This window comes from Emys orbicularis, chromosome 8, assembly GCF_028017835.1.
Source record: "Emys orbicularis isolate rEmyOrb1 chromosome 8, rEmyOrb1.hap1, whole genome shotgun sequence".
In the NCBI taxonomy this organism is placed as follows: Eukaryota; Metazoa; Chordata; order Testudines; family Emydidae; genus Emys; species Emys orbicularis.
The window spans coordinates 3120978-3148868 of NC_088690.1; the positions used below are offsets into that span (position 1 = coordinate 3120978).

Below are 27891 nucleotides of genomic sequence, written 5' to 3' on the forward strand. Positions count from 1 at the left end.
CCCAGGGTTGGGGTAGCAGGAGCTGCGGGTCGGGAGTGAGGGGCACGGGGGTGGGAGGTCCAGGGCTGGGGTAGCAGGGGCTGCAGGTCGGGAGTGAGGGGCACGGGGGTGGGAGGTCCAGGGCTGGGGTAGCAGGGGCTGCGGGTCGGGAGTGAGGGGCATGGGGTGGGAGGTCCAGGGCTGGGGTAGCAGGGGCTGTGGGTCGGGAGTGAGGGGCATGGGGGGGGGTCCAGGGCTGGGGTAGCAGGGGCTGTGGGTCGGGAGTGAGGGGCACGGGGGTGGGAGGTGCTGGGCTGGGGTAGCAGGGGCTGCGGGTCGGGAGTGAGGGGCACGGGGGTGGGAGGTCCAGGGCTGGGGTAGCAGGGGCTGCAGGTCGGGAGTGAGGGGCACGGGTGGGGGGGGTGTCCAGGGCTGGGGTAGCAGGGGCTGCAGGTCGGGAGTGAGGGGCACGGGGGTGGGAGGTGCTGGGGTAGCAGGGGCTGCAGGTCGGGAGTGAGGGGCACGGGGTGGGAGGTCCAGGGCTGGGGTAGCAGGGGCTGCAGGTCGGGAGTGAGGGGCACGGGGGTGGGAGGTCCAGGGCTGGGGTAGCAGGGGCTGCGGGTCGGGAGTGAGGGGCACGGGTGGGGGTGTGTGTCCAGGGCTGGGGTAGCAGGGGGCTGCAGGTTGGGAGTGAGGGGCACGGGGGTGGGAGGTCCAGGGCTAGGGTAGCAGGGGCTGCAGGTCGGGAGTGAGGGGCCTGGGGGGGGTGGGAGGTCCAGGGCTGGGGTAGCAGGGGCTGCGGGTCGGGAGTGAGGGGCACGGGTGGGGGGGGGTGTCCAGGGCTGGGGTAGCAGGGGGCTGCAGGTTGGGAGTGAGGGGCACGGGGTGGGAGGTCCAGGGCTGGGGTAGCAGGGGCTGCAGGTCGGGAGTGAGAGGCACGGGGGTGGGAGGTCCAGGGCTGGGGTAGCAGGGGCTGCAGGTCGGGAGTGAGGGGCACGGGGGTGGGAGGTCCAGGGCTGGGGTAGCAGGGGCTGCGGGTCGGGAGTGAGGGGCACGGGTGAGGGGGGGTGTCCAGAGCTGGGGTAGCAGGGGGCTGCAGGTCGGGATTGAGGGGCACGGGGGGAGTCCAGGGCTGGGGTAGCAGGGGCTGTGGGTCGGGAGTGAGGGGCATGGGGGGGTGAGCCCAGGGTTGGGGTAGCAGGGGCTGCAGGTCGGGAGTGAGGGGCACGGGGGTGGGAGGTGCTGGGGTAGCAGGGGCTGCAGGTCGGGAGTGAGGGGCACGGGGGTGGGAGGTCCAGGGCTGGGGTAGCAGGGGCTGCAGGTCGGGAGTGAGGGGCACGGGGGGAGTCCAGGGCTGGGGTAGCAGGGGCTGCAGGTCGGGAGTGAGGGGCACGGGGGGGGGTGTCCAGGGCTGGGGTAGCAGGGGGCTGCAGGTCGGGAGTGAGGGGCACCGGCTGAGCTGTGTCCTGGCGCAGCGGGCAGAGGGTGCTGCTGGAAGGCCCTGTCCATGTGCTGCCTGCGGCTGGGCGTGGGCTCTGCTTATAACAGCAATCGGTCCGTGCCCGTCACCGGAGCAGACGGGATGTTCTCCGCAGCGCTGCCCAGTCCAGTTCTCTCTGTCCCTGGCACCTTTCTCTGTGCTCTGGGGTTTCATTCCCGGTGGGGTGGTCACCGGGTGACCCTGCGGAGCCATGGATCAGGGTGCCCGCAGCCAGCCCTGCCCCGCAGGTGCCCGACACCAGCTAGGAAGATGCCAGTGAATTCCCTGCTGAGTGCCCCAGCTTGGCAGATGGGCCTGGCAGAAAGGTGGGAGCACGGGGTGCTGAGTTTGACGAGAGGCCTGGCTAAGGCTAAGGCTAAGGCCCCTCACCTGGCTAAGGCCCCTCACCTCCTGGGGGGAGGGGAAAGTTTGCCAGCACTGGAAAGAACTGGGCTGTGTGTCTATGCACTACCGCCCCCTACAGGCTGGAATCAGACCTGCTCTACTCTGTGGCTACGTCTTCACTACGGGGGGGGGGGGGGTCGATTTAAGATACGCAAATTCAGCTACGCGAATAGCGTAGCTGAATTCGACGTATCGCAGCCGACTTACCCCGCTGTAGGGACGGTGGCAAAATCGACCTCTGCGGCTTCCCGTCGACGGCTCTTACTCCCACCTTCGCTGGTGGAGTAAGAGCGTCGATTCGGGAATCGATGGTCGCGTCCCGATGGGACGCGATAAATCGATCCCCGAGAGGTCGATTTCTACCCGCCGATTCAGGCGGGTAGTGTAGACCTAACCTGTGTCATAGGCCCTATACTGCTCTCCGCTAATTGGGAGTCTCCCTTTGCTCCAGAGGCAGGGGCTGCTGCTTTGGGAGCTGGCTCTGAGTCACTGTCACTGTGAAGTTGTCTGTAACTCTGCCATGCAGCTGGGTGAGAACCAGGAAGCTGTGGGTGGCCCTGGAGTTGATGCAACAGCAGAAGTGACCTTCCAGCCTGTCCTCTGGCAGCCGGCGCGCTCTTGCTTTCCACATCCTTGCCACACTGACAGCTACCTGAAGGTGTGGTGTCAGCCCGGCTTGCAGCAGCGCTCCTGCACAGCCAACAGCCTCGCCTGCGAGCTCCCAGGCCCACGCACAGGAGCTGGGCACCTCGCCAAATGCTGACAGGGCAGGGCGCCATCCACCCATTGGGGCTGTACCGGCACTCACGGGGCGGGAACAGGCATCGCGCCCTGGGTGAGCTCCGGCGGGGGCCTCGGGTGCTCTCAGCATGCTTTGTGCAGCCTTGAAGCCCCCAGCGGCCGGGAAGTGGCTGCCGCCAGCGCTGTGCCCCACCCCCACACGGCACGGCGGACACAAGGGCGAATGTGGCAATGTCCTGGGGCGGGGGGGACTCCTGCGTCCCACAGAGATTTCCCCTTAACTCTCTGTGCTGGGAAAAGGAGCCAGCTCGGTAGCCCCACAGCCTCTCTTGAGCCATGCGAGCAACCCTGTGTCTGAGCCGGAGAGGTGAGGGGGCCAGCCACTGCCCGCTGGTGATGCGGGCATCTGCCTGGTGGGACTGGTCTGAGCTCCGCCCAGCTCATTGCACGTAAGGGCCATCGGCCAGGAGTGGGTCCCAGCCCCCGAGCCAGGAAGCTGGAGGCCAGTTCCCTCGGTGGCTCATCAATCCAGCTCTTTTCCTGCCAGAGGGGAAGGGATATCTCTTCTGTGGCTGGCCGGGCGGATGTGGCTGGGATAGGCCTGAGTCGGAAACCCAAAACATCAGCCTCTGCAACAGCTGCTGGGGGCTGCGGGCCAGGGCGTGTGCGTCAGGAAGGGACCCAGAAGAGAAAGCGTTTCTGTGCTATTTTCTCATCACCTGTGGGCATAATGATCCGGGGTGGCTAACGAGCCCCAGCCCCTGTGATTAGACCAGAGACCTCCACGGGCCAGCCGGCTGCCTCCTTTCCTAACGCTGCAGCAGGCGGGGGGAGGGGGCGTTGCCCCCTGGGATGCAGGTGGAGGGGTAAGCAGGAAGCAGTGGGAAATCCCCAGCCGGGCAGCCTGGCTTGGCTGGGACACAGATGCGAAGTTTAGGCTCCCTTCCCAGTGCTGGCGGGCCCAGCTCCTGATGCAACGGCCCCAAGGCCATAGCCGGCTTTTCCCACACAGCGTCTGGCACAGACGCTGCTGATCCAGCCAGACCAGCCCTGCACCTCCCCAGTGCCCCAACTCTGCTGGATGGGGGCCCTGCCCCGGGCACTGCAGAGCCCCGCTCCGGGGCGCAGGCTGGGGGTGAGTGGGGCAGCGGCTGCACAGATACACTTAACCCTTGGCCCTGTATACGCCACAGGCGTGGGGCCCCGCTGCTCCAGCCCCCTCCTTTCCGCAGGCTGCCTTTGGCCCAGTGTCTGGGGCTGACAACACCCCATTGCTCAATAAGGACAAACGCAAAGTACTCCACTTAGGAAGGAACAATCAGTTGCACACATACAAAATGGGAACTGCCTGCTTAGGAAGGAGTGTACAGTACTGCGGAAAGGGAGTTGGGGGTCATAGCTGACCACAAGCTAAGTATGAGTCAACAGTGTGACACTGTTGCAAAAAAAGCGAACATCGTTCTGGGCTGTATTAGCTGGAGTGTTGTAAGCCAGACACAAGTAGTAATTCTTCCGCTCTACTCTGCGCTGGTTAGGCCTCAACTGGAGTATTGTGTCCAGTTCTGGGCGCCACATTTCAGGAAAGATGGGGACAAACTGGAGAAAGTCCAGAGTGAAGCGCAACAAAAACGATTAACGGTCTAGAAACCATGAGCTATGAGGGAAGATTGGAAACACTGGGTTTGTTTAGTCTGGAGAAGAGACGACTGAGAGGGGACATAACAGTTTTCAAGTACATAGAAGGTTGTTACAAGGAGGAGGGAGAAAAATTGTTCTCCTTAACCTCTGAGGCTAGGACAAGAGGCAATGGGCTTAAATCGTAGCCAGGGCGGTTTAGGTTGGACATTAGGAAAAACTTCCTGTCAGGGTGGTGAAGCACTGGAATAAATGGCCTAGGAAGGTGGTGGAATCTCCGTCACTGGGGATGTTTAAGAGCAGGTTGGACAAACCTCTGTCAGGGATGGTCTAGATAATCCTTAGTCCTGCCTTGAGTGCAGGGGACTGGGTGGGGTGCGTGGGACCGTGGCGGGGCAGGTATGGCCGAGGGGAGCATGGGTGGGCAGGACCGTGGAGGAGTAGGCGGGGCTGAGGGAAGCAGGACTGGGCAGGTGGTGCGGGGCCGTGGTGGAGCCGGCAGGACTGAGGGGCACATGGCGGGGCGGGTGGGGCCATGGGGCACATGGCGGGGTGGGCGGGGCCGTGATGGGGCGGGCGGGGCTGTGGCAGAGCAGGTTGTGGCTGAGGAGAGCGTGGCTGGGCCAGTGGAGCCATGGTGGGGCGGGTGGGGCCGTGGCAGAGCAGGGTTGGGCTGGGCGGGCTCTGATGGGGTGGGAGAGGCATCTCACCCACGTGCCACGTGGTGGACTCAGCTCGGTGCCTCCTGGCGCGCCTCACCAGCGGGCTAGAGGGGCCACGCGTGGCTGCAGCAGGAAGTCGCCAGCTTCCCTAAGCCCTGGCTTCTAGTGCCAGCATCGCCCTCTGCTGCAATTTCCTTTGCTTGTGGTTTGCTTTCCGGGGCCGCGCTGGCTGGACACGCCCGGTTGGGAGTGGGGCCGAGCAGGATGGCCACAGTGCTGAGCGAGGCGTAGCCGCCAAGGGCTCCTGGGAAGGGTGCGGCTTTTCCTTCCTCTGCTCACAGACGCTGGGTGAAACCGGGGGAAGAGGGGGTGGTCAGGCCATAGAGGGTGTGCCCCGTCCCCTCTGAGCAATCCTGGGGCTCCTGGAGCAAGCGGGTGCCCGGCCTGCTCCCCCTCTGCTGCGCCATGTAACCTCCTGGCGCGGAGTCCTGGCTTTGTGGCTTCCACCTTCCCATGACCCCTCAGGCAAAGGCGCCAGCTTCCTCCCCTTGCCCTCGTGGGCCACGGCCTTGCTCTCCCGCGCCTCCCCGCGCAGGAACCCGGAGCCTCTCCGGGGAGCCTCAGAGCCTGGGACTGAATCACAGCCTGGGGGCCGGTCACCGCCAGCCGGCGGCAGAGCTGGGCCTGGAGCTGAGGCCTCCGGACCCATCCTCCAACCTCTTCCCTCGTCGGCAAAGCACCAGTGATGGGAACCCAGCGACCACCGGGGCTGGCGCCTCTCCCAAGGGAAGAGGGGCCGTTGGGGAGAAACGCCAACCCCAGCCCAGCTCCCTTCTCCTAGGAGCTCCTTCTCCCATCCCGGCCGGGCCTCCTGCCCAGGTCGGCCGAGCCCCGGTGGGACCAATGCGAGCTGTGACGCTGGGTAACTGTCTCTAGGTGACGGCAGCTTGGGGACGGACTGGGCGCTCGGAGAGGGTGCTGCCCAGCGGGGCCTTGCTCACCGGCAGTACGTGATCGCCTGCTTTCTGCCTGGCTGAGGAGTCAGCCCATCCTCTGGCCTCCGGGGGAGAGGAAAGAGCCCGAGGCCCCCGGGGCTGCCGGGCCAGAATAGCGGGGCTTTGATTTCTTTCTAGCACCGTGGTAATGCAACCCCCGTCCTGCGGGGCTGCTGAGCGCCTGGGGCTGGGAAATCGGCCTGCCGTGAGGAACCTCTTCCCCGGCTGCTCCGGAGTCCGAGATCGGTTGGAGGTGAATTTCCACGGTGACGCCGGGACTCCCGTTCCCGGGACCTCGTCTCTGGCGTCCTGTGCCCTGGGTGACTCAGGAACGGCCGGCGCTGACGGGCTACAAGGCAGGAGACAAGCCCAGTAATGCCACCAGACCCATCGCCCCCAGCCTGCTGGGCACTAAACATCTGGGGCGGGGATCCCCCCTTGGCTGGCCCCTGTCTTTCCCCGGGCCCGGGCTCAGAGATGGGGATTGGCACCTTGGGCGCGCTCCCCTCTCGCAGGGGTCGAGACCGCGGAGGGTTTGCTCCTGGCTGCTGGGCTGGGGAGGGGCTCTGGGGCTGAGTGGCTGTCGCGATGTATTTAATGGCTCTGCTAATGATCCCCCCAGGAATCCGCGGCTGGGGGCCTCGGCCCCCAGCAGATTCACAGCACAGCGGGGACCCGCGCTAGGCCTGACTGTGAACCGCTTCCGGCGCGGCGAGGGGTCGGAGGGAGGCCGGATGCGTCTCCATGGGGCTCCTTTGCCCTCCCACGAGGAAGGGAGCCAGACACGCCCATCCTGGCAGGTCGGTGCCCTGTGCCCGAGTCAGGGTGCCAGGCAGAGTGGGCGGCACATGGAGTGGGCAGTGCGATGGTGCACAAGGAAGCAGGCAAGGAGGGTGGCTGTGACTCCCAGCCAGGAGTGGGAATCAGGGCCACTGGCTACAAAGCTCCAAACATGCCCTGGCCTGTGTTCCTAAGCCGCCCCCCCCCCCCCCCCGACCCTGCCGGGGTGCCCAGGGTTCCAGCGAGTGGCGGTTCAGTCCGTGGCCTTTAGCCACCCGGGACCATAGACCGGTGTTGACCAGCGTTTGGACAGTGGCACAGCCAGGGCAGAGCCGTGGCACAAAGGGCTGGGGCAATCGCTTGGGTGAATGGGCCGATGCCCCCGCAGGAGCTGCCCGTGGGGGGTGAGCCCGGGAGCTCTGGAGCCAGGCGCCCGCAGGCAGGAGCAGCCTCGTCCTGTTCTGGGCCGTGTCGTTCTCAGCTCACACTGCTCCCCGGGCACCTTCCGGGCGTGCGCTGAGGGTGTGGCTGCCCGGGGGCTCGAGCTGTCCCCAGGGGGAGAAGTGGGCGCGCAGTGGGGTGGATTGTTTTGGTAGGGCTGGGGTTTGTAAGCGCTCTGGGTGTAGGCCGGTCGGAGCCCTGCGCCGGCACCAGGGGGAGGTTTGGCCTGGTCTGTAGTTCCACAGGCTGGGCCCAGCCCCGAGGAAGCACTGCCTCCTGCCCGTGCGTCGGTCCCACCCCAGGTTCTGGGGCTGGAGGCAGGGGGCTGAGCCTAGACGTCCCTTCTGGCCTGGCCACCTACGACCTTGGCCCAAGTTCGGGGCACTCCCCGTCTTGGTTTGCATGTGTCCCACGAGCAGCAATGCTGTGGGGCGATGTTCCCGGGGCCCGAGGGATTTCCCAGCTGGCAGCACGGGGGCGTCCTGGACATTCTGGGAGAGGACCCAGAACTGGCTGGCGTCCTGCAGAGTGCCAGGGGCGTCACTTGATAGGTCCCCAATGGCCGGGCCATTATCTGGGCCAGGCCCAAGCCAGCTAGGCGTCACCCCCACCTGGCTCTCGGGGTTCTTTCTGCAAAGGAAACAACCCCCCCCCCACCTAGTTACCCAGGCAGCACATCGGGGAAACTGAGGCACACACACAAGTCATACAAAATATTATGAAAAGTTCCACTCTGTCACACCGGGGTCGGCCAAGCTGTTCCTCTTCAGTCACCGCCCCTCTCCATTTATTTTGCGAGGGGTAGAGGTCAGGAACCGCACCAGGTCATCCCACTGGAACGGCGCAGCAGGAGCCTCCTGTCCCACCCCCCTTTAGTACATCTTGGGGTGGGAGAGCTTTGAAACCCCCTCATTTCCCCCAGCCACAGTGCCACATCCCTGCCGGTGCTGCCTGGCCTCCCTCTGTGAACCAACCAGCCCAGTGCACGGGGCTCGTGGCTGCATCTGGGAGCAGCGGCAAGGCCTAGTGGTTAAAGTAAGTGGCCGGTGTTTGTAAGGTGCTTTGAGAGCCTTGCCTGGAGGCTGCGCTGGCTGGCGGCTCCGGGTCCCCTCAGCACTGCTGGCTGGTTCCCGGGCGTAGTTTATACCGCTGGGTCTCTGCCCTGGGGCCCCGGTGTGAGGCCCAAAAGCAGCAGCACAACCACAGGCAGGGCCCGGTGCCACTGGGGCTGGGGATCGAACGGTTTGTGTGGAAGTGGGGAGCGGTGTTAGCGCAGCTGTGCCAGGTCTGGTCGCTGGCACCTGCTGGCTGGCCCTGCCAGGGTCTGCACCGGCCTTGGAGCAGCCCGCCCCCCGCAGGGCTAACCGGTGTGCAGTGCCGACGCGGAGCCAAAACCCCCCAGGTCCGAGGGCCAAGGCCCAGAGCCTCCGAGTGCCTAACTCCCATTGGACTCAAATACCTTAAACACCCCGAAAAACAGGCCCGAGGGCTCACGTGGCTCCTTAACCCCAGCGGCACAGGACACGCCCCGAGCCTGAGAGAAATAACTAACCCCCCAAAACCAGCCAGCCGGGGTGGAGAGGGTATTAACAACAGTGAGCAAGGCGGGGGGGGGGGCTTCTCCTCCAGCGGGGACCTGGGGACACGGCAGGGGTGGCTGGAAACTGAGGGTCAGCTGGCATGCTGCGATTTCCTCGGAGCCCTCTCTGCTCTCGCCTTCCCCAGGACGGGGTTCGGCTCCAGGCTGAGCTGATCCGGGCACGTCCCAGATTCAAAGTGACACCGAAACTCGGTCCCTGTATTGACATTGGCCCATCGCATTGCATCTGCTCTGCAGTGCATCCCACATTGGGCGATTGGCTTGATCACCGTCCCTGGGCAGCCCACGCGCCGGCTCCTTTCAGCCGCCTCTTTCCCTGTCCACTGCCCTCTGGCTCTCGGTGATGGTTCCCGAGATCCAGGCTAGTGCTTAGTTCACTCACCCCTTTACCTGCCTCAGTGGGCACAACCGTTCCCAGGTCGTATTCACCACCCTGCCCCGTCTTCCACGAAATGCAGCCTCCCCCGGGCTCAGTCCCCCACGTCAAGCCAGGCCTACGCCGTGACACTCCCCTGGATCCACCTGGCAGAGGGGCCCCGGCGAGGGACTGGGGGCTCCCCCTTCTGCCAGCCTCCCCACGGTGCTGAGTCAGAGCCGTGGTGGGGATCTCCTGGCGGCGCTCGGTGTGGGAGGGGGAGTGACGGTGGCTTCTCACCGCCCCCACAGTCTGTCTGTCTCTTTGTGTCTCCTGCAGCTGTGCGTCGAGTTCCTCACGGGTGCGCTGAGCGTGGAGCTGGTCTGCGAGGCGTTGCAGGTGAGTCCCCTCCCTCCCCTTCGGCTGGCTCTGTTCCCAGGAGCTGGCTGGGGTGGGGAACCCGTGACTGTGATTCCTCCTCCTCCGCTGCTCTCACACGCAGCCCCGGACACGTGGGGGCTCTCTGCCCACGCGCCGTGCGGCCCCAAACAGCTCGGCCCTGTGCCTGGGCAAACCCCTCGACAGACAGGGCACGTGGCCTGGGGCGGGGCGTTGATGGCGAGGAGCAGGTTGGCCTCTCCCCTGGAGGGTCCCCCAGCAGGATCTGGCCCCAGGCAGCAGGTTGATGTCTAAGGTGAGTGAGAGGAAGACTGGGGCAGCCGGGCGGGGGGGTCCTTGGGACCCTCTGAGGTGTCCCGGAGATCAGCCAAGGCCCCCGCAACAGGGACGAGGGCCTGCGCCAGCGCCTGCAGATGCCGGCGGGATCCCTTATGAGAATCGCCTCCGGCTTCATCCCCCCTGCCCGAGCGTTCGGGAGCAGGGAACGCGCCCAGCGCAGATCCCCCGCCCTGGGGGGGGGGGGGGGGCTGTCGCCCTGGGCTGCTCCCTGAGTCCCCCTCCAAGAGAGCCCGGGCCCCAGGTCCTGGGAGGGGGGTGCTCGCAGCTCGGCCCAGCTGGGCCCCCAGCGTGCGGCCTGCCAGAGGAGCGGGAGGGTGGAGTGCAGCAGCCCCTCTCCAAGCCCCGGCTTCGATCCACCCTGCGCTGCCCGGGAGGGGAGCCAAGGCCCCATTCAGCCCCCCTGGGGGCCTGTTGTGCGGGGGCTCTTTGTGCCCGGACACCTGCCGCTAAGGAAGTGAACTGGGCCCTGCCGACACAAAGGAGCCCAGCCAGGCAGCTGCAGCGTGCGGATGGGCCCCGCGGCCCCTGCACCAGCCGGCCCTTTGTCTGCCGAGCCAGGGTTTTGGTGGAGGGGGTCGTCCGTATCTGTCCCCCCGCTGCGAGGTTTTAAGCCCTGGCTGGTTGGTTCCCATGGCAGCCCCCGGGAGGGAGCGTGGCCTAGCAGTCAGGTCGTGGGCCTGGCGGAGGAGTCGGGGGGTGGGCTGGTATCAGCCGGGCTGCGCCATGCGGTACCGAGTGGGGCATTGTTAAATTAAATAAATAAATTTTAAATTAAATTAAAATAAATTAAATAAATAAATTTATAAATTAAATTAATAAATTAAATTAATAAATTAATAAATTGTTCTGTGCAGCCGGCTCCTGGTCCCCTCCCCGCCGGCTCCGGGAGCCGGGCCCCTTTGATCTGACAAAAGGCCCGTGCTGACTTTGTCTCCTTTGCCCTGGTTTGTCCTCGCAGCTGCCTGGCGCGATCCCGAGCGCTGGCTGGGGGATGGGGCTAGAGCCATCACGCTGGGTGGGACATGGGCACGGTGGGCAGCAGGGATCCCGGGACGACTTGAGGAGCCCCCCGCGTGCCAGGTGCTTTGCAGGCCAGTTGGCGACCACGTCTCAGCCCCACAGAGCCAGTGTTCTGGATACGTCGCCTGCGTGGTGGTTGTGGGCCCCCGGGGGAAATCGAGGCCGGGTTCCACGCTGCCTGGGCGCTCGGGTGCTGCGGGACGAGCACAGTATGGAAACGTGGCTGGAGGAGAAGGCAGAGCCCACCTCCCAGCCCCTCGGTGCCAGAACGGAGCAGCCAGAGCCTGCTTGTCTTCACCCCGCCCTGCGTGGAGCAGCCCTGGGGCAGGCCCGGCCACCGAGGCAGCTGCCCGGGGGAGCGGATCGGCACCTGGCCCTGGGCTCTCGGATGTGGCTGTGGCCTCCTTTCCCCTCAGACCTGCCTCATGGGGGTGACAGCGAGTCCATGTGCCGGCTGTGGACAGAGGGGCTGAGAGTTTCAGGAGTTTGGGGCCGGATCCAGAGCTCACTGGAATCGAACAGCCTTTGCACCAGGCCTTGTGACACCAGGCACAAGCCCTGGGCTGCCCCGGGCAGGAGCTCTGGGGGCTGCAGGGGGCGGCTTAGGTCCGATTCTGCCCTCACGGAGCCGGGGTAAGTCAGGAGCTGCCCTGCATCAGAGCCGGGCCCTGCAGGCTCAGCATGCAGACTCCATGTTACCTGCCCTGGGGGCGTGGGGCTTGCAGCTCCTGGCCCGTAGGTCAGCGTGGCACGGGGGGGGGGAGCTCACTGGCCATGGCCCAGGCTGCCTGTCTCTGGAAGCCAGGGGGTCAGAGCTGGGCGCCTCGGAGGCCGTTTGCTCCCTGGCTGAACAAGACCATCAGGCTGGCGGTTGCAAGGGGGGAGGGACTCGCAGCCCAACGGGGCAGGGGGAGAGAGAGACGTGCTGCCTAAGTGACCAGCTCCACCGCCTCCGTCTCCCACCTTCGGGGAGCCCTGCCCTGAGTGCTGCCCAGGCGGGCACAGACTGCAGGGCCGAGGACTGCGCGAGGGAGCTTGCTGGGGCGGTGACCAAGTTCCCCGCCAGGCCCGTTCCTACGCAGTCAGGCCCCTGGGCCTGAGCTCTCACACGGCGTCGGGACGGGGTTTCTGCTTCTGAGCGCCCGGATCCAGCCCGGCCTGTGGCTCTCCACGCTCCTGTTCTCCCCGGGAGAGGCCAGCGCCCGCCCCGCAGCCCGTTCTCCTCGCCGGTTGTGCCTGAGGCCCAAGGAGAATCTGGGCCCCTCCTGGCTTAGCCTGGCCGCTTGTAACCCCGGGGACGGTCTCTGCACGGCAGGCGATGGTGCGTTCGGCTGATGCCCAGGCCCTGGGGGCTCCCTGGCTCTTTGAGCCGCTGTCTGCCTCGCCCCACTGCCCAGCTGCTCGCTACGGGCACAGGACAGGGCCTGCGGGAATTGGCTCGGAGGCCGTACTGGGGTGGGGGTTTGTGAACCTCACAGCCGCGCACGGGGAGACGCCGGGGAGAACGCTGGCAGAAGCTAGGACGCGCCGGAATGAATAGCCGCAGCTATGTGAAGTCAGCCCCTGGCCCGAGGCCCCTGCCTGGCTCAGGGCACAAACGGACAGTGCTCATGTACAGCCCCGCCTGCGATAACCAGACGGCACTGACTGGATCCCAGCTGCTCCGGATCGGGCTCCCTTGTGCAGCGAGGGGTGGGCCCTGCCCGCAGAGTTTATAATCTCCGGTGCTGAGTACTCCGGCCTCGGCCGAGTCTCCCATGAGCGAGGCTCTTAAACTACCTGGCTGGGCACCGGCACAGAGGTGGCAAACCCTGAGCAGGAGCCAGGGCCAGATTTTCAAGTGCTCAGCACCCAAACCTGGAGGTAGATTTCCCCAAGAGCCGAGCGTGCGGCGTGGCGCGGTGCCGGGAGCCCCAGCCCGCGCTGCCTCCGTGCGGTGCCCGGAGCGGAACAAGGAACTGGCCAGACCAGAGACGCCCCAGAAGGGTTGAGCTGTGTCTGGACCAGTGGGGAGGCCCTGCGGGGGGCCTGGCGGCTCAGGCACACTGGAAGGAACGAGTCGATCACCCCCCACTGGGCTCTCCGTTGGCCCGGGTGTCATGGTGGGGAGCTTGGGGAAAGGTCAGCAGCAGCCCAGCATGCCGGCCTGGCACGGGGGCAGCATGCCAGGCAGACGGCTCAGTAAGTGAGGACAGACCCGGGAGGAAGCGGCTCCTCCCTACCTTGAATCCCGCTAGTTTCCCAGTGAGCAGGGACAGTGAACTCGCCCCATTTCTCTCCGCCAGCCCGTTCCCAAATCCCTCTCGCACTGAGACCCAGCGCGGGAAGGGGCAGCGCCTTTTTCTACAAATCCCCTCCCCCAACTCTCTTGCCTGCCAGGGTTCACCAGCCCTACCAATGCTAGTGGGTATCAGCACCTAGGAAGAGCTTTGCTCCCCTGGTGCCAGCTCTTTGGGTAGCGGGTGTGTGATGGGGCATCTGCCACACACTGGCCTATAAAGGGGTTAAGGGACCCTAAGGAGGCTGCGTAGAAAGCAGCCAATAGGAGAGGGGCTGGGAGGAGCAGCCAATCAGGGCTGGGCAGGCCTACATAAGAAGGGCTGCTGGGCAGAGCAGCTTTAGTTGCTCCCTGGAGCTCGAGGAGGGAGGACTGGCTGCCTTGCACAGAGAAGCGCTGGGTGGGATCAGGGGAGAGCGAGCAAGCTCCTGGCTGGCTGCTAAGCCTGGCATGCTGAGGCCCTGAGATAAGGGCGGAGAAGGTGCTGGAAGCGGCCCGGGGAAGTAGACTGAGAGGTTGGCGGGGATGCAGCGTGTGGCTGCTATCTACAGGGTCCCTGGGCTGGGACCCGGATGAGTGGACGGGCCCGGGTCCCCCCCCCACTCACCACTGAGGAAGGGGCTGGACTGTCAGATGGCGGCACCTCCCCGTGGAAGGGGAGAGCACAGGGTGGGGCACAACTGGGGGGCTTTGTCCTGAGAGGATGCCGCACGGGTCCAGGAGGAGAAGTGATGGTGGCGAGACATCACCAGAAGAGGGTGCTCTGGCTAGCAGAGCTAATCTCCGGGACAGCCAGCAGGAGGCGCTAGCGTGATGAATCGCACCCCGTCACAGGGTGGTTTCCTTGAAGCCCCAGCTCCTGGAGTCCTGTGATCACCGCAGAGGCACAGTTTTCATTTCAAAAGAAACAAGTTTCTAGCCCCCGTGACTGCAGAAAACCAGGCGCAAGTGACCCCGAAAGGCTCCGAAAGCAGAAGGCGAAGAGCCCCGAACACGCACGTTCTCATGGTTTGGGGGCGCTGCCTCCCTGGGGTTGGGCGACCACATTGGTCTGAGCAAGAGACTGGGAGCCAGGCACTTCCCTGGGATTGTGACCCCATTGCGGCGAGAGGGACGGAGTTCTTAGCCGGTGATCGTCCGCCGCGGCCGCACCCCTCTTGGAAAGCTCTGCTGGGCACAGCTGGGTTGTGGGATGCCCTTCAGCTGCCCCCGCTTGGCATATCAGGGCACCTCCTGCTGGGCATGCATCTGTGCCTGACCCTCACTGCCCCAGGCCGCCTTCCACAGAGCCGGTCCCTGCCGACGCGCCCGTCACCGCAGCGTCTGGGCGCCCCGAACAAGCAGGCTGTTGGGCTCCCTCCTGGGAATTCTGGGAGCTCCCTACAGGCCTCGGTGTGGGGCAGACGCGTGTAAACAGCTGCGTGTGCCCCACTCAGCAAGCCGGGGAGCTAATAATAGCGCAGTGAGGTCAGCGCCGTTCCCCAGCACTTCCTGTTTTGCTGCAAAGGGCCCCGTCTGCAGGCGGGGGTGGGGATGGGGTGAGCGCGCCCGGGCGGCGCGGTAACCTTTGCCGGGGGAGTTTACATTCGCGCCTGGCGCGCTGGTGACGCGCTTGGGACGCTCCCCACGTTCCTGCCCCAGGCTGACATTAAAGCAGTGTGCGCTCCCCTCCCCCAGCCCCAGCCAGGCTGGCGTAACCATCTGGGTAAGCAGCTCCCCTGGGCATAGGGACATCCCCCGTGCTGCCTGCTCAGCTGGGCTCCTAACCCTGTGGCGGGCCAGGGAGCCGGCCTGGGGGTGGGGGAAAGGGATGGTGGAGTCAGGAGTGGAACAGGGCACGGGGAATGGGACAGGGCAGATACGCGGGCACCTGGCCCGCTCCGGGTGAGGCAGGGCATGGCTGGCAGTTCCTCCAGGTTCCTGGCTGACGGCTGGGTCTGTGCTGGCGCAGCCCACCGGCCCCGGCAGAAGGAGTTTGTCTGTCCGCCCCCCCTCTGCTAGCGGCAGAGCTGGGCCCACATGTCCGTGGTGCCTAGGCTGGAGGTGGGGACGGGCTCTGCACCGTGCCACGGCTCCGGCTTGGGGATCCCTTGGGGCGATAGTGAGGATGCTGAGAGGGCAGAACGTGCTGCCGGGAGGCTGAGCCGGGGAGGACCTGGTCGCGGGTCTGCCGGGCAGCGCAGCCAGAGCCGCACCGAGGCAGCTCAGCACCAAACCCACAGTCACTTCCCCTCTGGTGGTGCCTGGGCCAAAGGGCCTGCTGAGGGAAATGCCCGCCGGCTGCTCAGCAGGGCCTGGGTCGAACTGCCACGTCCAGGCCGAGGCCCGTGCATCCGTGGCCGGGAAAGTGCCGGCTCGGCAGCCGTAGACTGACGGGCGGCGGGCGTGGCCCAGCCCGGGGCCGGCCTGGCTAGCGGCAGGGTGAGCTCCCGCTCCGCTGCCAGCTGATGTCAGCGGGGATGGTGGCTTTCATTTCCACCGAGCCCTGTCCACCGGGACCCGAGGCGAGCCTGTGTCTCCGCCCGCCCCCCGGAGACGGGCCTCTCCTCACAGGCAGCCAGGATCCCCCCGTCACCCAGCCCAGGGCACCGTGCGGGGCAGGTCTCCCCAGGGCTTCACTTGCCCCCGAAGGGAAAAGTCGAGCTGGTTGTTCCGGAGTTGGCCTGCGGCTGAGACGGCGCCGGCTCGACCGGCTGGAGCGTTAGACGCCGGTCGCAGGGAACAATCCTGCCTTGGCTGGCTGGGCCCCGCTGGGCCCGCCCTGGGAGGCGAGCGCCACTCACGCTCAGCGTCAGATGGGGCACGAGAGGTGGCGCCAAGGGCCAGGGGAGGGCCAGGGAACAGAGCCAGCTGCTGGCAGCACAAACAAGAGGAGCAGGCTGGCAGGTGTGGGAGGAGAGGCAAGGGGGTACGGGAGGAGCTGGGTGCCATCTGTATTGCGCTGGGACTCAGCGCCGGGGATCCCAGCTTTTGGGGGGTCATTGCCCCCCGGGGGAGGGAGCTGAGCCTCTCATCCCTGGGCCCCAAGCACAGAGGGGTTGCGGGTCCCAGGCAGGTCATGTGGAAAGTTCCCAAGGTCCAAAATGGGGCACGTCAGCCCCCCATGTTTGACACTGAGGGGCTGGCAGGCCACGCGGCAGGTTGGTCGTGTCCAGGCCGAGCCAGGAGCAACCCACCGGGGTCACCCTTTGGCCTAAGAAACCTCAACATATCTGGCCAGGCCAGCCGCTCTCCGGGCCCGATCCTGTGAGGCACTGAGCGCCAGGTGGGAGCCGGTCAGGATCAGGCCCTACATAAAGCCCTCTGGTGGCAGTGGGGTGTTCCCCGCCCTGCTCGGCGGGGCAGTCCCTGGTCTGTCTGGCCACGGGAGCCAGCCAAGCGTGGAGAGTGGAGGGGAAACCGAGGCACAAGACTGCTCCTTGCAGCCAGTCTCCAGAGCAGGCTGGCGATGCCCTGGCCTCCTGGGGGATGCACCCCTCCGCCCGGGCTGCTCCCGGCTCCAAGCAGAGCTGAGGTTGCCTCTGCAGCGCGGGGGAGGGCTGAGAGCAGGCGCTGACAGAGAGGCAGTGATGCACTGAGCTGGCCCTCCGGAGACCTGGCTTCTATTCTTGGCTCTGCCACTGGCCTGCTGGGGGAACTTGGGCACGTTATTCCCCCTCCCCGTGTCTCAGTTTCCCCTCCCAGTCTGAGGAGCTCTTTGGGGCAGGGGCTGTCTGTCCCTCTGCACAGCACCCAGGGCAGGGGGGCCCTGGCTCTGCCGGAACAGAGTCAGCGAGGGCACCGGGTCTGCAAGGGCAGGGCCGGGGAGGGGAGGGGGGCGGCTTTCCGAGGCGCAGGGAGATTTTCCCCCTCGGACTGCGAGCTGCTCTCGGTTGCTGATTGATTCAGAGAGTGGCTCAGAGCAGGGCTGGCGGTGAGGAGGAGGCCCCGGAGAACATGCTGACGCCGGAGTTTCTGTTCCACCGAAATGCTGCTCCCAACAGCCACGGGGCCTGCGCCGGTGCAGTCAGGAGTCGCTCAAAGGGCCCGATTCTCCCCTCGCTGACGCTGGCAGGCTGGGGGGGCCCTGAGGATGTAGCCATGGGTTCCCCGCTGGAAGGGGCTCTGTCGCCCGGGGGTGTCATTCCCCCCCCCATCCCGCTGACTGAGGAGGGCTGGACATGACCAGCATGGCCACAAGACATGGGCAGGCAGGACTCTGTGCCCCAGCACGCCAGGCTGGGCAGACCTGCCTGGCAGTACCATAGGCCGGCCGGGGCCCGGCTCTGGGCCTGGAGATCAGACCAAATGACCCTGCCGGCTCACAGAGCAGCCAGGTTGACAGGCCCCCGCTGGCCTGGGCACCGGGCCCCAGGGGCAGGCCAGAGGGCCAGTGGCTGAGGTGCCCCCCATGAAGAAGGCTCTGCGCTCCCGACGGCTCCTTAGGGACACGCTGGTCCCTGGAAACCAGCTTTACCCAGCTCCTTTATCCCTTTCCTCGAGTCCTGCCCCGGCCCTGCTGGAGCAGAGCCCCTCTGCTCCCCCCCGCCGGGGCGGCCCCGTTGGGGGTCTGCGTCAGCCTGCTGCCTGCCCATGCGTCATGCTGGGAGCCGGAGCATGGCATTAGGCTGCCAGTGCAGCCCCCCGCCTGCCTCGAGGGGCCACCCCTTAGCCCCCATAGTTTGCCGGCCACAGAGCCTGGCTTGCCATTGGTCCGACATTCGGCGGTGAATTCATCCATTGCTCGGGGCTGCGGCAGACCCATGGACAGAGCCGCACCACACCCAGCTCGCAGGTCTCCACAGCTCTGCCAGTGCCCCTCACTCCCGACCCGCAGCTCCCTGCTAGCCCAGCCTGGCTCCCCCCACCCCAGCTCTGCCGGTGCCCCTCACTCCCGACCCGCAGCCCCCTGCTAGCCCAGCCTGGCTCCCCCCACCCCAGCTCTGCCGGTGCCCCTCACTCCCGACCCGCAGCCCCCTTCTAGCCCAGCCTGGCTCCCCCCACCCCAGCTCTGCCGGTGCCCCTCACTCCCGACCCGCAGCCCCCTTCTAGCCCAGCCTGGCTCCCCCCACCCCAGCTCTGCCGGTGCCCCTCACTCCCGACCCGCAGCCCCCGGCTATTCCAGCCTGGCTCCCCCCATCCCAGCTCTGCCGGTGCCCCTCACTCCCGACCCACAGCCCCCGGCTATTGCAGCCTGGCTCCCCCACCCCAGCTCTGCCGGTGCCCCTCTCTCAGGCCAGTTAAAATCGAAGGGATTGTTGCCTGAAGCAGGGCTCAGAGTTCAGCCCGCCAGGAGCTGCTGGTGCTCAGGGCATGAAACGAGCCAAGAGAAACGCTCCCCCTGCTAGAGCGTTGCCTAGGGACGAGGCGCATTTGTGGGTGGGGAACTGCCCCTGGGCTGGCTGGACCAATGATCGATCTCTTCAACTACAGCCGCCCCATGTCCTTAGGACGTTGCCTTGTGACGTTTCTGAGGCCAGCACGTTCCACGTGGGCTCTCGTTGTGTGTATGGTCATGGCAGGCGTTGCTGGGGGGTGGCGCTGTTACATAGTCTGCCAAACGCGTGAGCAAGTGCTCAGTCTTGGGCAGACAAGCAGTGGGGTGAGGCCCTGGTTCTGTGCAGAGGCAGCTGTGCCAGCCGCGGCAGCGTTACTCTCTGCCTTGGGCTCTGATTAGAGTCGCAGCGTGAGGCAGCTGCCCCCTGGGAGCTGGGATTTCCCCACATGCTGGTTGTGACCCGCTCTGGTCCAGGCCGGGTGCATGTGGGTAAATAAGCCAATTGCACTTTGAATACACCCTGACTCCGTGTCACAGATTTCTCCTGCACTGGGAAGCCACGAGGCCCCGGGCGCCTGCTACCACTCAGTGGAGGAGGAGGCATTTCTGTGCTCCTGGGCTTGCTGCATGCCTCAGTGGGTCTGAGCAGGGCTGGGTTCATCGTGGCTAATGGAGTCCCGGTGCCATCAGACCCGGATGGGAGCCCTCCCCGAGCAGGCCCTCGCGGGAGGCTTTACACTCATCATTCTCTCCGCTGGCAGCTTTCCCCCGGCGCCCGGCTCTGTGGTTGCTGTGATGCGGCCGGGGCAGGTCTGTCTCAGCAGGATTTCCCTGGCGCGGGCGGCTGGCACCACGTGAAGCGTTGCTCAGCGGAAAGAAGCAGGAGGGGAAATGGGTGTCAGGTGCCCTGGAAAGTGCCGGTGCGCGAGGTGACGGTTGGGCCCCGGCGCGTGGAACAATCCGTCTGGCAGGGGAAGGAGCCCGTGGCTCCCCTTCCAGGGCAGCTTTGGCTGTGATGTGTGCACGGACCCGTCCCAGGAGGCCCTGCCCCCAGTGCGGGGGAGATCTGCATTCACCCTCTGCAGCTGGCTGGGGGTGGGGGATGGAGCCCGTGCAGCACCCATTCCCGTCCATGAGGGCCCCTGGTGCCCCTCCCCCGCTGTCTGGTCCCATGTCAGTGACCCCAGCGAGGGCCCTGACCTAGACTCTGTCACTCGGTTGTGGGGCATTTCGCTGTGGGGCGCTCAGGACGGCCACCCTCTCTGAGCCTGCAGCTAATGCAGCTGCTGGGCTGAGCCCCCAGCCAGGCCCGGCTCCCAGGGAGTCGCTTTCTGGCTCTCAGGGCATCGCTGGCTCCGAGGACGGACATTGCCGCTGGAAGGGATTTCACCCAGCGAAGCTGGATCCGTCTGGATGGTGCCCCTGCCCAGAGCGCGGAGGGCCTGGTCTCCAGGGCCGTGTGGACCCAGGTACCTTTACCTGCTGTCGTGACTGTCCTGCTCGGCACCCAAATGCTGTGGTGATGGGCACCCGGGGAGAGCCAGGCCAGCCTGCCCTCGCCAGCCGTGGGTGGCAGGCAGGGTTTGGCGGTACTAGCCTGCACTCCAGTGCCTCCCCCACAGATGTCACGGGTGCCCATTTCCCCGTGTTTGGCTGCGACCTGTGATGGCATGGCACACAAATAACCCCGGGCCCCCTCCCTGCCCTGGGCAGGGCTGGCAGTGTAGGAGCGTCAGCAGCCGTACAGTCAGCGGCCACCCTCTGTTACAGGGCAACCGGGCACCCCAGCCTGTCCGCTGGGCAGAGGCGGGTTGGGTCTGCCGGGCGCGACGGTTCTTGCTGAGCTTCTGCCCACGGCTTTGGGATCAGGGCCTCTGGGCTGCAGAGCGGGCTGCTGATGGGCCCCGGGCATCGCTGGGAGGCCGGTGGGGGCAGCCCGTCCCTGGGAGCGGGGGGAGGGTTTGGCAGCTGGGGATGGGGTGAGGTTAGGGCTGCACCGGGGGTCAGGGAGTGCCAAGGTGGGAGGGACAGGGGGTGCTGGGCCCCATGGGAGGGGGCTAGGGGCCATGCCATTGTTGGGGGGCTGTAGCGGGGGGAGGGGTGTCTCTCCACCGCCAGTCACCCGGCTGGTTGCTCAGCTCCTGCGCGGTCCCATCCAGCCCTAGGGGAGTGGGACGCCAATGGCTGCAGAGGGGAGCCAGGGGGTGGCTGGACTGAGGACTCTGCACCCGTGGGGGAAGCCAGCTTGGGATTGAGGGAGCTGGAGGCCCATGCAGAGTCCCTGAGCGCGCCGAGCCGCCCCAGCGCCAGGGCCTTGCATCAGTGGCAGGGCCCATCTGTGCTGACCCACTCCATGGCCACGCCGGGCCCCTGGCGCTCTGCTCCCCCTGGGGGTGTTCGCGGCCGTGCCGGGCCCCTGGCGCTCTGCTTCCCCAGGCGCGTTCGCGGCCGTGCCGGGCCCCTGGTGCCCTGCTCCCCCCGGCGCGTTCGCGGATGTGCCGGGCCCCTGGCGCTCTGCTTCCCCGGGCGTGTTCGCAGCCGTGCCGGGCCCCTGGCGCTCTGCTCCCCCGGGCACGTTCGCAGCCGTGCCGGGCCCCTGGCGCCCTGCTCCCCCCGGCGCGTTTGCGGCCGGGCCGGGCCCCTGGCGCCCTGCTCCCCCCGGCGCGTTTGCGGCCGTGCCGGGCCCCTGGCGCTCTGCTCCCCCGGGCGCGTTCGCGGCCGTGCCGGGCCCCTGGCGCTCTGCTCCCCCAGGCGCGTTTGCGGCCGCGCTGGGCCCCTGGCGCCCTGCTTCCCCGGGCGCATTCGCAGCCGTGCTGACATCGCTGCTGTGGCAAGTCAGACACTTCCTGTTTACCCTGCGGCGGGGAGGCCGTTGCCTGGAGGCGTTACAACCGAAATACTCGCCCGGGCTGTGGTCACCCAGCCCCGGAGCAGGGACAGGAAAAGTGGGCCCGGGGGTGGGACTGTTTGTCCTCAAAACAACTGGGCGTAACAGTGTGTCACAACACACGCACACAGTGAGGTGCACACACAGTCAGGTACACATGTGGTTGGTGCCCACACACGCGTGGTGAGGTACAGACGTACATACAGACTCAGGTACACACACAAACATACAGGCACGTGATCAGTCACACACCGACGTGCAGGCACACGTGGCTGGGTACACACACACACACACGGTCAGTTACATACATGTACGTACACACCAGGCTGGGTGTGCGCACACATAGAGACACAGCGTCAGGATGCGCCTGGCCCCAGCCTGTTTGTTGCTCCCTTCCAGCCCATGCGGGAGCAAATTGCAACCTCAGCATGAGTCAGCAACACGAGGCCGTTGCAAAAAAAGCAAATGCAATTGTAGGTTGCATTAGCCGAGGCAGCGCCTGCAAGTCACGGGAGGTGACAGTACCGCTGGGCCGGCGCTGGTTAGGCCTCAGCTGGAGAACTGGCTCCGGTTTTGGTCACTGCTGTAGAGAAAGGATCCAGAGGCGAGCGCCAGAGAGGACCAGAGGGCTGGAACGCAGCCCTAGGAGCAAAGGCTGAAGGACCCGGGTGTGTTTAGTTTGGAAAAGGGGAAATTAAGGGGGGACATGAGAGCGGCCGGTCTTCAAATACTTGACAGGCTGCCCTAAAAAAGCTGGCGGAAAGTTGTTCTCTCTGGCCCCAGAGGGCAGGACGAGAGGCGACGGGCTCAGACTACGGCACAGCAGATTTCGGTTAAATCTCAGGACAAACGTCCTAACCACGTCGGCCCGTCGGCCCATGGAGCAGGGGCCTCGGGAGGGGCTGGAAGCTCCTTCGCTGGCGGTTTTTGAGAGGAGAGAGGATGATCCTGGCAGTCCCGTCAAACCCTCTGGGTCTATGATTCTGCACCCCACCCCCAGCATGGGGTCAACGTCCTGCCCCCTGTCTGCCCACCCTGCCTCGGGCTGTAGGCAGCGGGCTCCCTGCTGGCAGGGCGGCTCAATCATGCCCGGGGGTGGGCACCAGCCCAGCATAGGTGCCTGGTGCTAGATGGGAAAGGCAGGGGGCCCCTGGGTGCAGGCGTGTGCCCTGGGGTGGACACCAGGCCAGCGAGCTGGTTTCAGGCATTGGACAGGTCGTGCTGGGGCAGCTGGAGGCCTCTTGGCTCACCCTCCCGTCCCCCACCCAGAGACTGTGTCATGGGGGGTGAGGACAAGGGTCGGGGCGCCGGGGTGATGCTGGGGCCTAGACCCAGCAGAGCCGCTGCCCTCGCAGCCTCTTAGCCTTCACGGCCAAACGGGCCCAGTGTGATCTGCCGTGGCACGGGGGGCACAGAACCTCAGGCTGAGTCGCTGCCCCTCTAAGCAGGGGTTCGAGACTTCCCGAGAATCCCCCATTGACACCAGCTCAAACCAGCGAGTGACCGGGCCCCACGCTGCAGCCAGGGGACAACGAAACCCCCCAGGGTCTGTGCCAATCTGAGCCGGGTGGTGTCACGGACTCACAGATCATACCCACCCTCACTTCGTCACAGGGGGAAATTCCTCCCCACCCCAGACCGGGCGATCAGTTAGACCCAGCGCAGGCAGAGCCCTGGCAGAGCCCAGTGCCCCATCCCCGCCCGGTGCCCCATCCCCGCCCGGTGCCCCATCCCCGCCCACGGGGAGATTTGCTGCTAGCAGGCACAGCTCGGCCACAGCCATCTCCTCACCCCGGCCCCTCCACGTGCGACCCAGGGGCGCAAGGGGCTGGGCAGGGAGCCACTCCAAGGAGCCCAGGCCACTGAGCCGAGCTGCTGGGGACGGGGATCCCCCGAGACCCCCTGGCTGGGGGACAGAGCTGGCCTGTGCCAGGGGCTGGTGGGGCTGAGGGAGCCGATCGCAGCGGTGGCCAAGCCCTGGGCTGGCTGGGCGAGCAGCTCCATGCTCCAGTCTGGCCCTGGGGCGCCCCCTGCTGGCGCCCCTACAAACCGTGTAAATCCCTTGGCACCGACCCTCACAGGAACCCAGGATCTGACCCCACTGAATGCCAGGTGGGCCCGGCTGCCGCGGCGGCACGGCCCAAAACCCTGCTGAGGCTGGGGAACAGGACAGGCTGAGATCCCGTCCGAGGCAGGGCATGTGTGTGCATTTCTGTGTGTGTGTGTGTGTCTGTGCTGTGTGTGTGTGTGTCCGTGTGTGCACTGTACTGCGTGTATCTGTGCCGTGTGTGCATTGTAGTGCTGTGGGTCTGTGCTGTGTGCGTGTGTCCGTGTGTGCATTGTAGTGCTGTGTGTCTGTGCTGTGTGTGTGTCCATGTGTGCACTGTACTGCGTGGGTCTGTGCCGTGTGTGTGTGTCCGTGTGTGCATTGTAGTGCTGTGTGTGTGTCTGTGTGCCATGTGTGTTTTAGCTGCGTGTGCTGGGTGTACGTTGTATCTGTGCGTGTGGCCAGTGCCTCACAGGTGACAGCTCCAGCCCCAGTCACGGACACACTGTGACGAACTGGGACTGTTCTTACTGTGGGCTTTGAATGCTGACAGTGGAGTGTGGCTAGGATGGTCTGCATTGGGGGATGGGAGACTGGCCGAGGGAGAATACCTGAGCATGTAACATGAGAACCCAGAAAGGGGTTAGAGGCCAGGTGACACCTTTGTCCGGGAAACTGAACAAAGGCTGTGGAGGGAGTTGAGAGCTGGCTGGTGACATGGCTGGGAGGCAGACGAGGCTCTGACCTCCCAAGGGGCTGTGGTGCCCTGGGACCCCAAGATGCACCTAATTGGGGGGGGTCCTGTTGTCTCTGCCTGCAAGACCTGTCTTGGACTGTGTTCCTGTCGTCTAAATAAACCTTCTGCTTTACTGGCTGGCTGAGAGTCATGGTGAATCGCAGGAAGCCGGGGGTGCAGGGCCTTGTGTCCCCCCACTCTCCGTGACACACACACACACCCTGGCAATGCTCCCCTCTGCCCCCCCCCCACAGAGCAGCAGTCTCGCTGGGCCCCCCCCAACCCTGGCCCAGGGCCTGGGGGCTGCAGTGACCCTGGGAGCTCTCTGGGGTGGGGATACCTGCAAAGCCGCCCGGCCTAGTGCGGCCCTGACCCACAGGCTCCCTGGGGAGGGGCAGCCCCCCTGCAGGGAAGCACTATGGGGTGCCGGCCCCCCCCAGAGCCCAGGTCCCTGCAGCCCCCAGCAGAGCCGAGCTGAGCCTGGGGCTCCCAGGGTGACAGTCCCGGCAAGTGGCTCGTGGCCCCGTTTCCCTCCCAGCGAAGGGTAACAATGCCCCAGTGGGCACCGAGTGCTGGCTCCACCAGCTGCGTGGGGCGACGTGGCGAACCCTAGAGCTTGTGAGACTGAGAGAGGTTGTAGGTAGGTGCTAGTCAGACACCCCCACCCCCAGCTCTGCCAGTGCCCCTCACTCCCGACCCGCAGCCCCCTGCTACCCCAGCACTGGGCTCCCCCACCCACAGCTCTGCCAGTGCCCCTCACTCCCGACCCGCAGCCCCTGCTATCCCAGCCCTGCGCTCCCCCCAGCTCCGCCGGTGCCCCTCACTCCCGACCCGCAGCCCCTGCTAGCCCAGCCCTGGGCTCCCTCCAGCTCTGTGGTGCCCCTCACTCCCGACCCGCAGCCCCCTGCTAGCCCAGCCCTGGGCTCCCCCCCCCAGCTCTGCCAGTGCCCCTCACTCCCGACCCGCAGCCCCCTGCTAGCCCAGCCCTGGGCTCCCCCCCCAGCTCTGCCGGTGCCCCTCACTCCCGACCCGCAGCCCCTTCTAGCCCAGCCCTGGGCTCCCCCCCCAGCCCTGCCGGTGCCCCTCACTCCCGACCCGCAGCCCCCTGCTAGCCCAGCCCTGGGCTCCCCCCCCAGCTCTGCCAGTGCCCCTCACTCCCGACCCGCAGCCCCCTGCTAGCCCAGCCCTAGGCTCCCCCGACAGCTCTGCCGGTGCCCCTCACTCCCGACCCGCAGCCCCTGCTAGCCCAGCCCTGGGCTCCCCCACCAGCTCTGCTGGTGCCCCTCACTCCCGACCCGCAGCCCCCGGCTATTCCAGCCTGGCTCCCCCCACCCCAGCTCTGCTGGTGCCCCTCACTCCCGACCCGCAGCCCCCTGCTTTGCCAGTGACCCGGTCTCCAGCTGACTCCAGCTGTCTGTCTGTGTTTTCCCCGCAGGCGGCTGTGACCTACAGACAGACGGACCTGCGGGAGCACTGCCTGGTGTTTGTGGAGGACCGCACGCGGGTATGGCCACTCAGAGAGCGAGGGGGGGCACAGGGTGGCAGGGCTTGGCCAGAGGTGCATGGCCCTGGGGTCTAAGAGCACGAGGTGGGGGGGGGGCCTGTGCATCAGCCTGCTCCCCCATGAGCTCTGACAATACCCCCACCCCCCGCCCCCTGCCACCCGCTAGCAGACTCGGGCATGCGGCCAATGCCCCACGTGGTACCAGCCTGACAGCATCCTGGGCCCTGAGCAGCCAAGAGAAGGGGGCAGGACAGGGGTGCGGCAGAGGGGGGACGGGATGGGGCAGGGCAGGGGGGTGGTAGGATGGGGGCAGGGCAGAGGGGGGACGGGATGGGGCACGGCGGGGTGGTTGGATGGGGGCAGTGCAGAGGGGGGACGGGATGGGGCAGGGCAGGGGTGGTGGGATGGGGGCAGGGCAGAGGAGGGATGGGATGGGGCACGGCAGGGGTGGTGGGATGGGGGCAGGGCAGAGGGGTGGTGGGATGGGGGCGGGGCAGAGGGGGGACGGGATGGGGCACGGCAGGGGTGGTGCGATGGGGGCGGGGCAGAGGGGGGACGGGATGGGGCACGGCGGGGTGGTTGGATGGGGGCAGTGCAGAGGGGGGACGGGATGGGGCAGGGCAGGGGTGGTGGGATGGGGGCAGGGCAGAGGAGGGATGGGATGGGGCACGGCAGGGGTGGTGGGATGGGGGCAGGGCAGAGGGGTGGTAGGATGGGGGCAGGGCAGAGGGGGGACGGGATGGGGCACGGCAGGGGTGGTGGGATGGGGGCAGGGCAGAGGAGGGATGGGATGGGGCAAGGTAGGGGTGGTGGGATGGGGGCAGGGCAGAGGGGGGACGGATGGTGCAAGGCAGGGGTGGTGGGATGGGGGCGGGGCAGAGGGCTAGTAGGACAGGGACAGGGGGTGATGGGGGTGGGGTGGGCGGCAGGGTACATGCCCGGGAGGTGTGGGGAGAGGTTCTGTGGCCGCCCCGTGCCAGGTGGGGGTCAGGCCCGCTGCCAGGGGTGATCCAGCCCGTTTGCGGTGCCGTAGGAGGTGGTGCAGACACGGAGTTTCCACGAGCTGTCGGCCGCGGCGCTGGTGGCCGTGCTGCGCAGCGACCGGCTGGCCATCGACGAGCCGGACCTGATCCAGGCTGTGCGGGAATGGGCCCACGTCAGCTCGGTGAGTGCCGGCGGCCCGCAGGGCCAGGAGCTGGGGCTCACCAAGCCAGGGGCTTGCTGCAGGCATCTCAGCCCCCACCATGGGGAGGCTGGCAGGGGGGAGGGATGTGCCCCCGGTCACCCAGTGAGTGCATGGCAGAGCTGGAATGGACCCCCCTCCCGACTCTAACCCGTAGACCCCACTCCTTGCCCAGAGTCAGGAGAGAACCCAGGTGTCCTGGCTGCCAGATCCCTCTGCCCCCCCCCACTCGCCTCCCAGAGCTGGGGATAGAACCCAGGCGTCCTGGCTGCCAGCCACCTCCCCCCCAGACCACCCTGGAGAAGCAGAGCGCAGGGCCCCAGGGTGTCCCAGTGAGGGCACCTGTCCCCAGCTCCCAGGCTCCGGCTGCCACCCAGGCCCCAATCTCTGGGGCACAAGCACAGGTGATGCTAGTCCCTGCGCACCCCTCAGTGCTCCCGTCTGCCCTGGGTGCGAGATGCCAGGGCTCTGTCCCTGGGGGTGCCTGGGGGGGACTGGAGGGCACACAGGAGGGCAGATGGTGCTGGCTGGTGACGTTGGCCCCCATCACCTGGGAACCTGGCCGAGACACCCGGCCCGTCTCCCACTGGCTGCCAAAGCGCTGGGGGGCCCTGCCACCCCAGGGTCAAAGGCCCCAGATTGCATCCCCCCTCCTCGCTGGCTCCCCAGATCATCCCCCCCCCCCCCCCCCCGCTGGCTCCCCAGGTCATGGATTTGGCCCCTGACCCTGCACTCCTGTTCCAGGCCGTCCTGGAGCGGCCGGTGGCAGAGGTGGCAGCGGGGCCGGTGCGTGAGCTCCGCCTGCCCCTGCTCTCGCCCCGCGAGCTGGCAGCCCTGGAGAGCCACAACCAGAGGGATCCGCTCATCCCGGTGAGGGGCCGGCTGGCTGTGTCCGTCTGTGTCTGTCTGGCTGTGTCCGTCTGGCTGCGTCCGTCTGTGTCTGTCTGTCTGTGCCCATCTGCCTGTCCATGCGCCCCAGCTGTGACTGTGTCCATCTGTCTGTCCTTGTGGCCCTGGCTGTCTACGTCCATCTGTCTATGTCCGTCTGTCTGTCTGTGTCCGTCTGGCCATGCACCCACTCTGTGTCTGTGTCCATCTGTCCACGCGCCCCTGGCTGAGATCAGGCCCTTGGGAAGGCCTGGCTGGCCTAAGGCATTGGGGGGGGGGG

At 66.5% G+C, this 27891-nt stretch overlaps 1 protein-coding gene across 1 annotated transcript in view; it reads left to right on the plus strand.

Annotated features, from left to right (window-relative positions):
- BTBD19 (BTB domain containing 19) overlaps positions 1-27891 on the plus strand; it is a 60126-nt gene that overhangs the window by 31772 nt on the left and 463 nt on the right. The window contains exons 4-7 of the mRNA XM_065409268.1: positions 9413-9472; positions 25472-25540; positions 26574-26705; positions 27468-27593. Of these exons, the coding sequence (XP_065265340.1) occupies positions 9413-9472; positions 25472-25540; positions 26574-26705; positions 27468-27593 (387 nt within the window). The remainder of the gene's footprint in view (positions 1-9412; positions 9473-25471; positions 25541-26573; positions 26706-27467; positions 27594-27891) is intronic.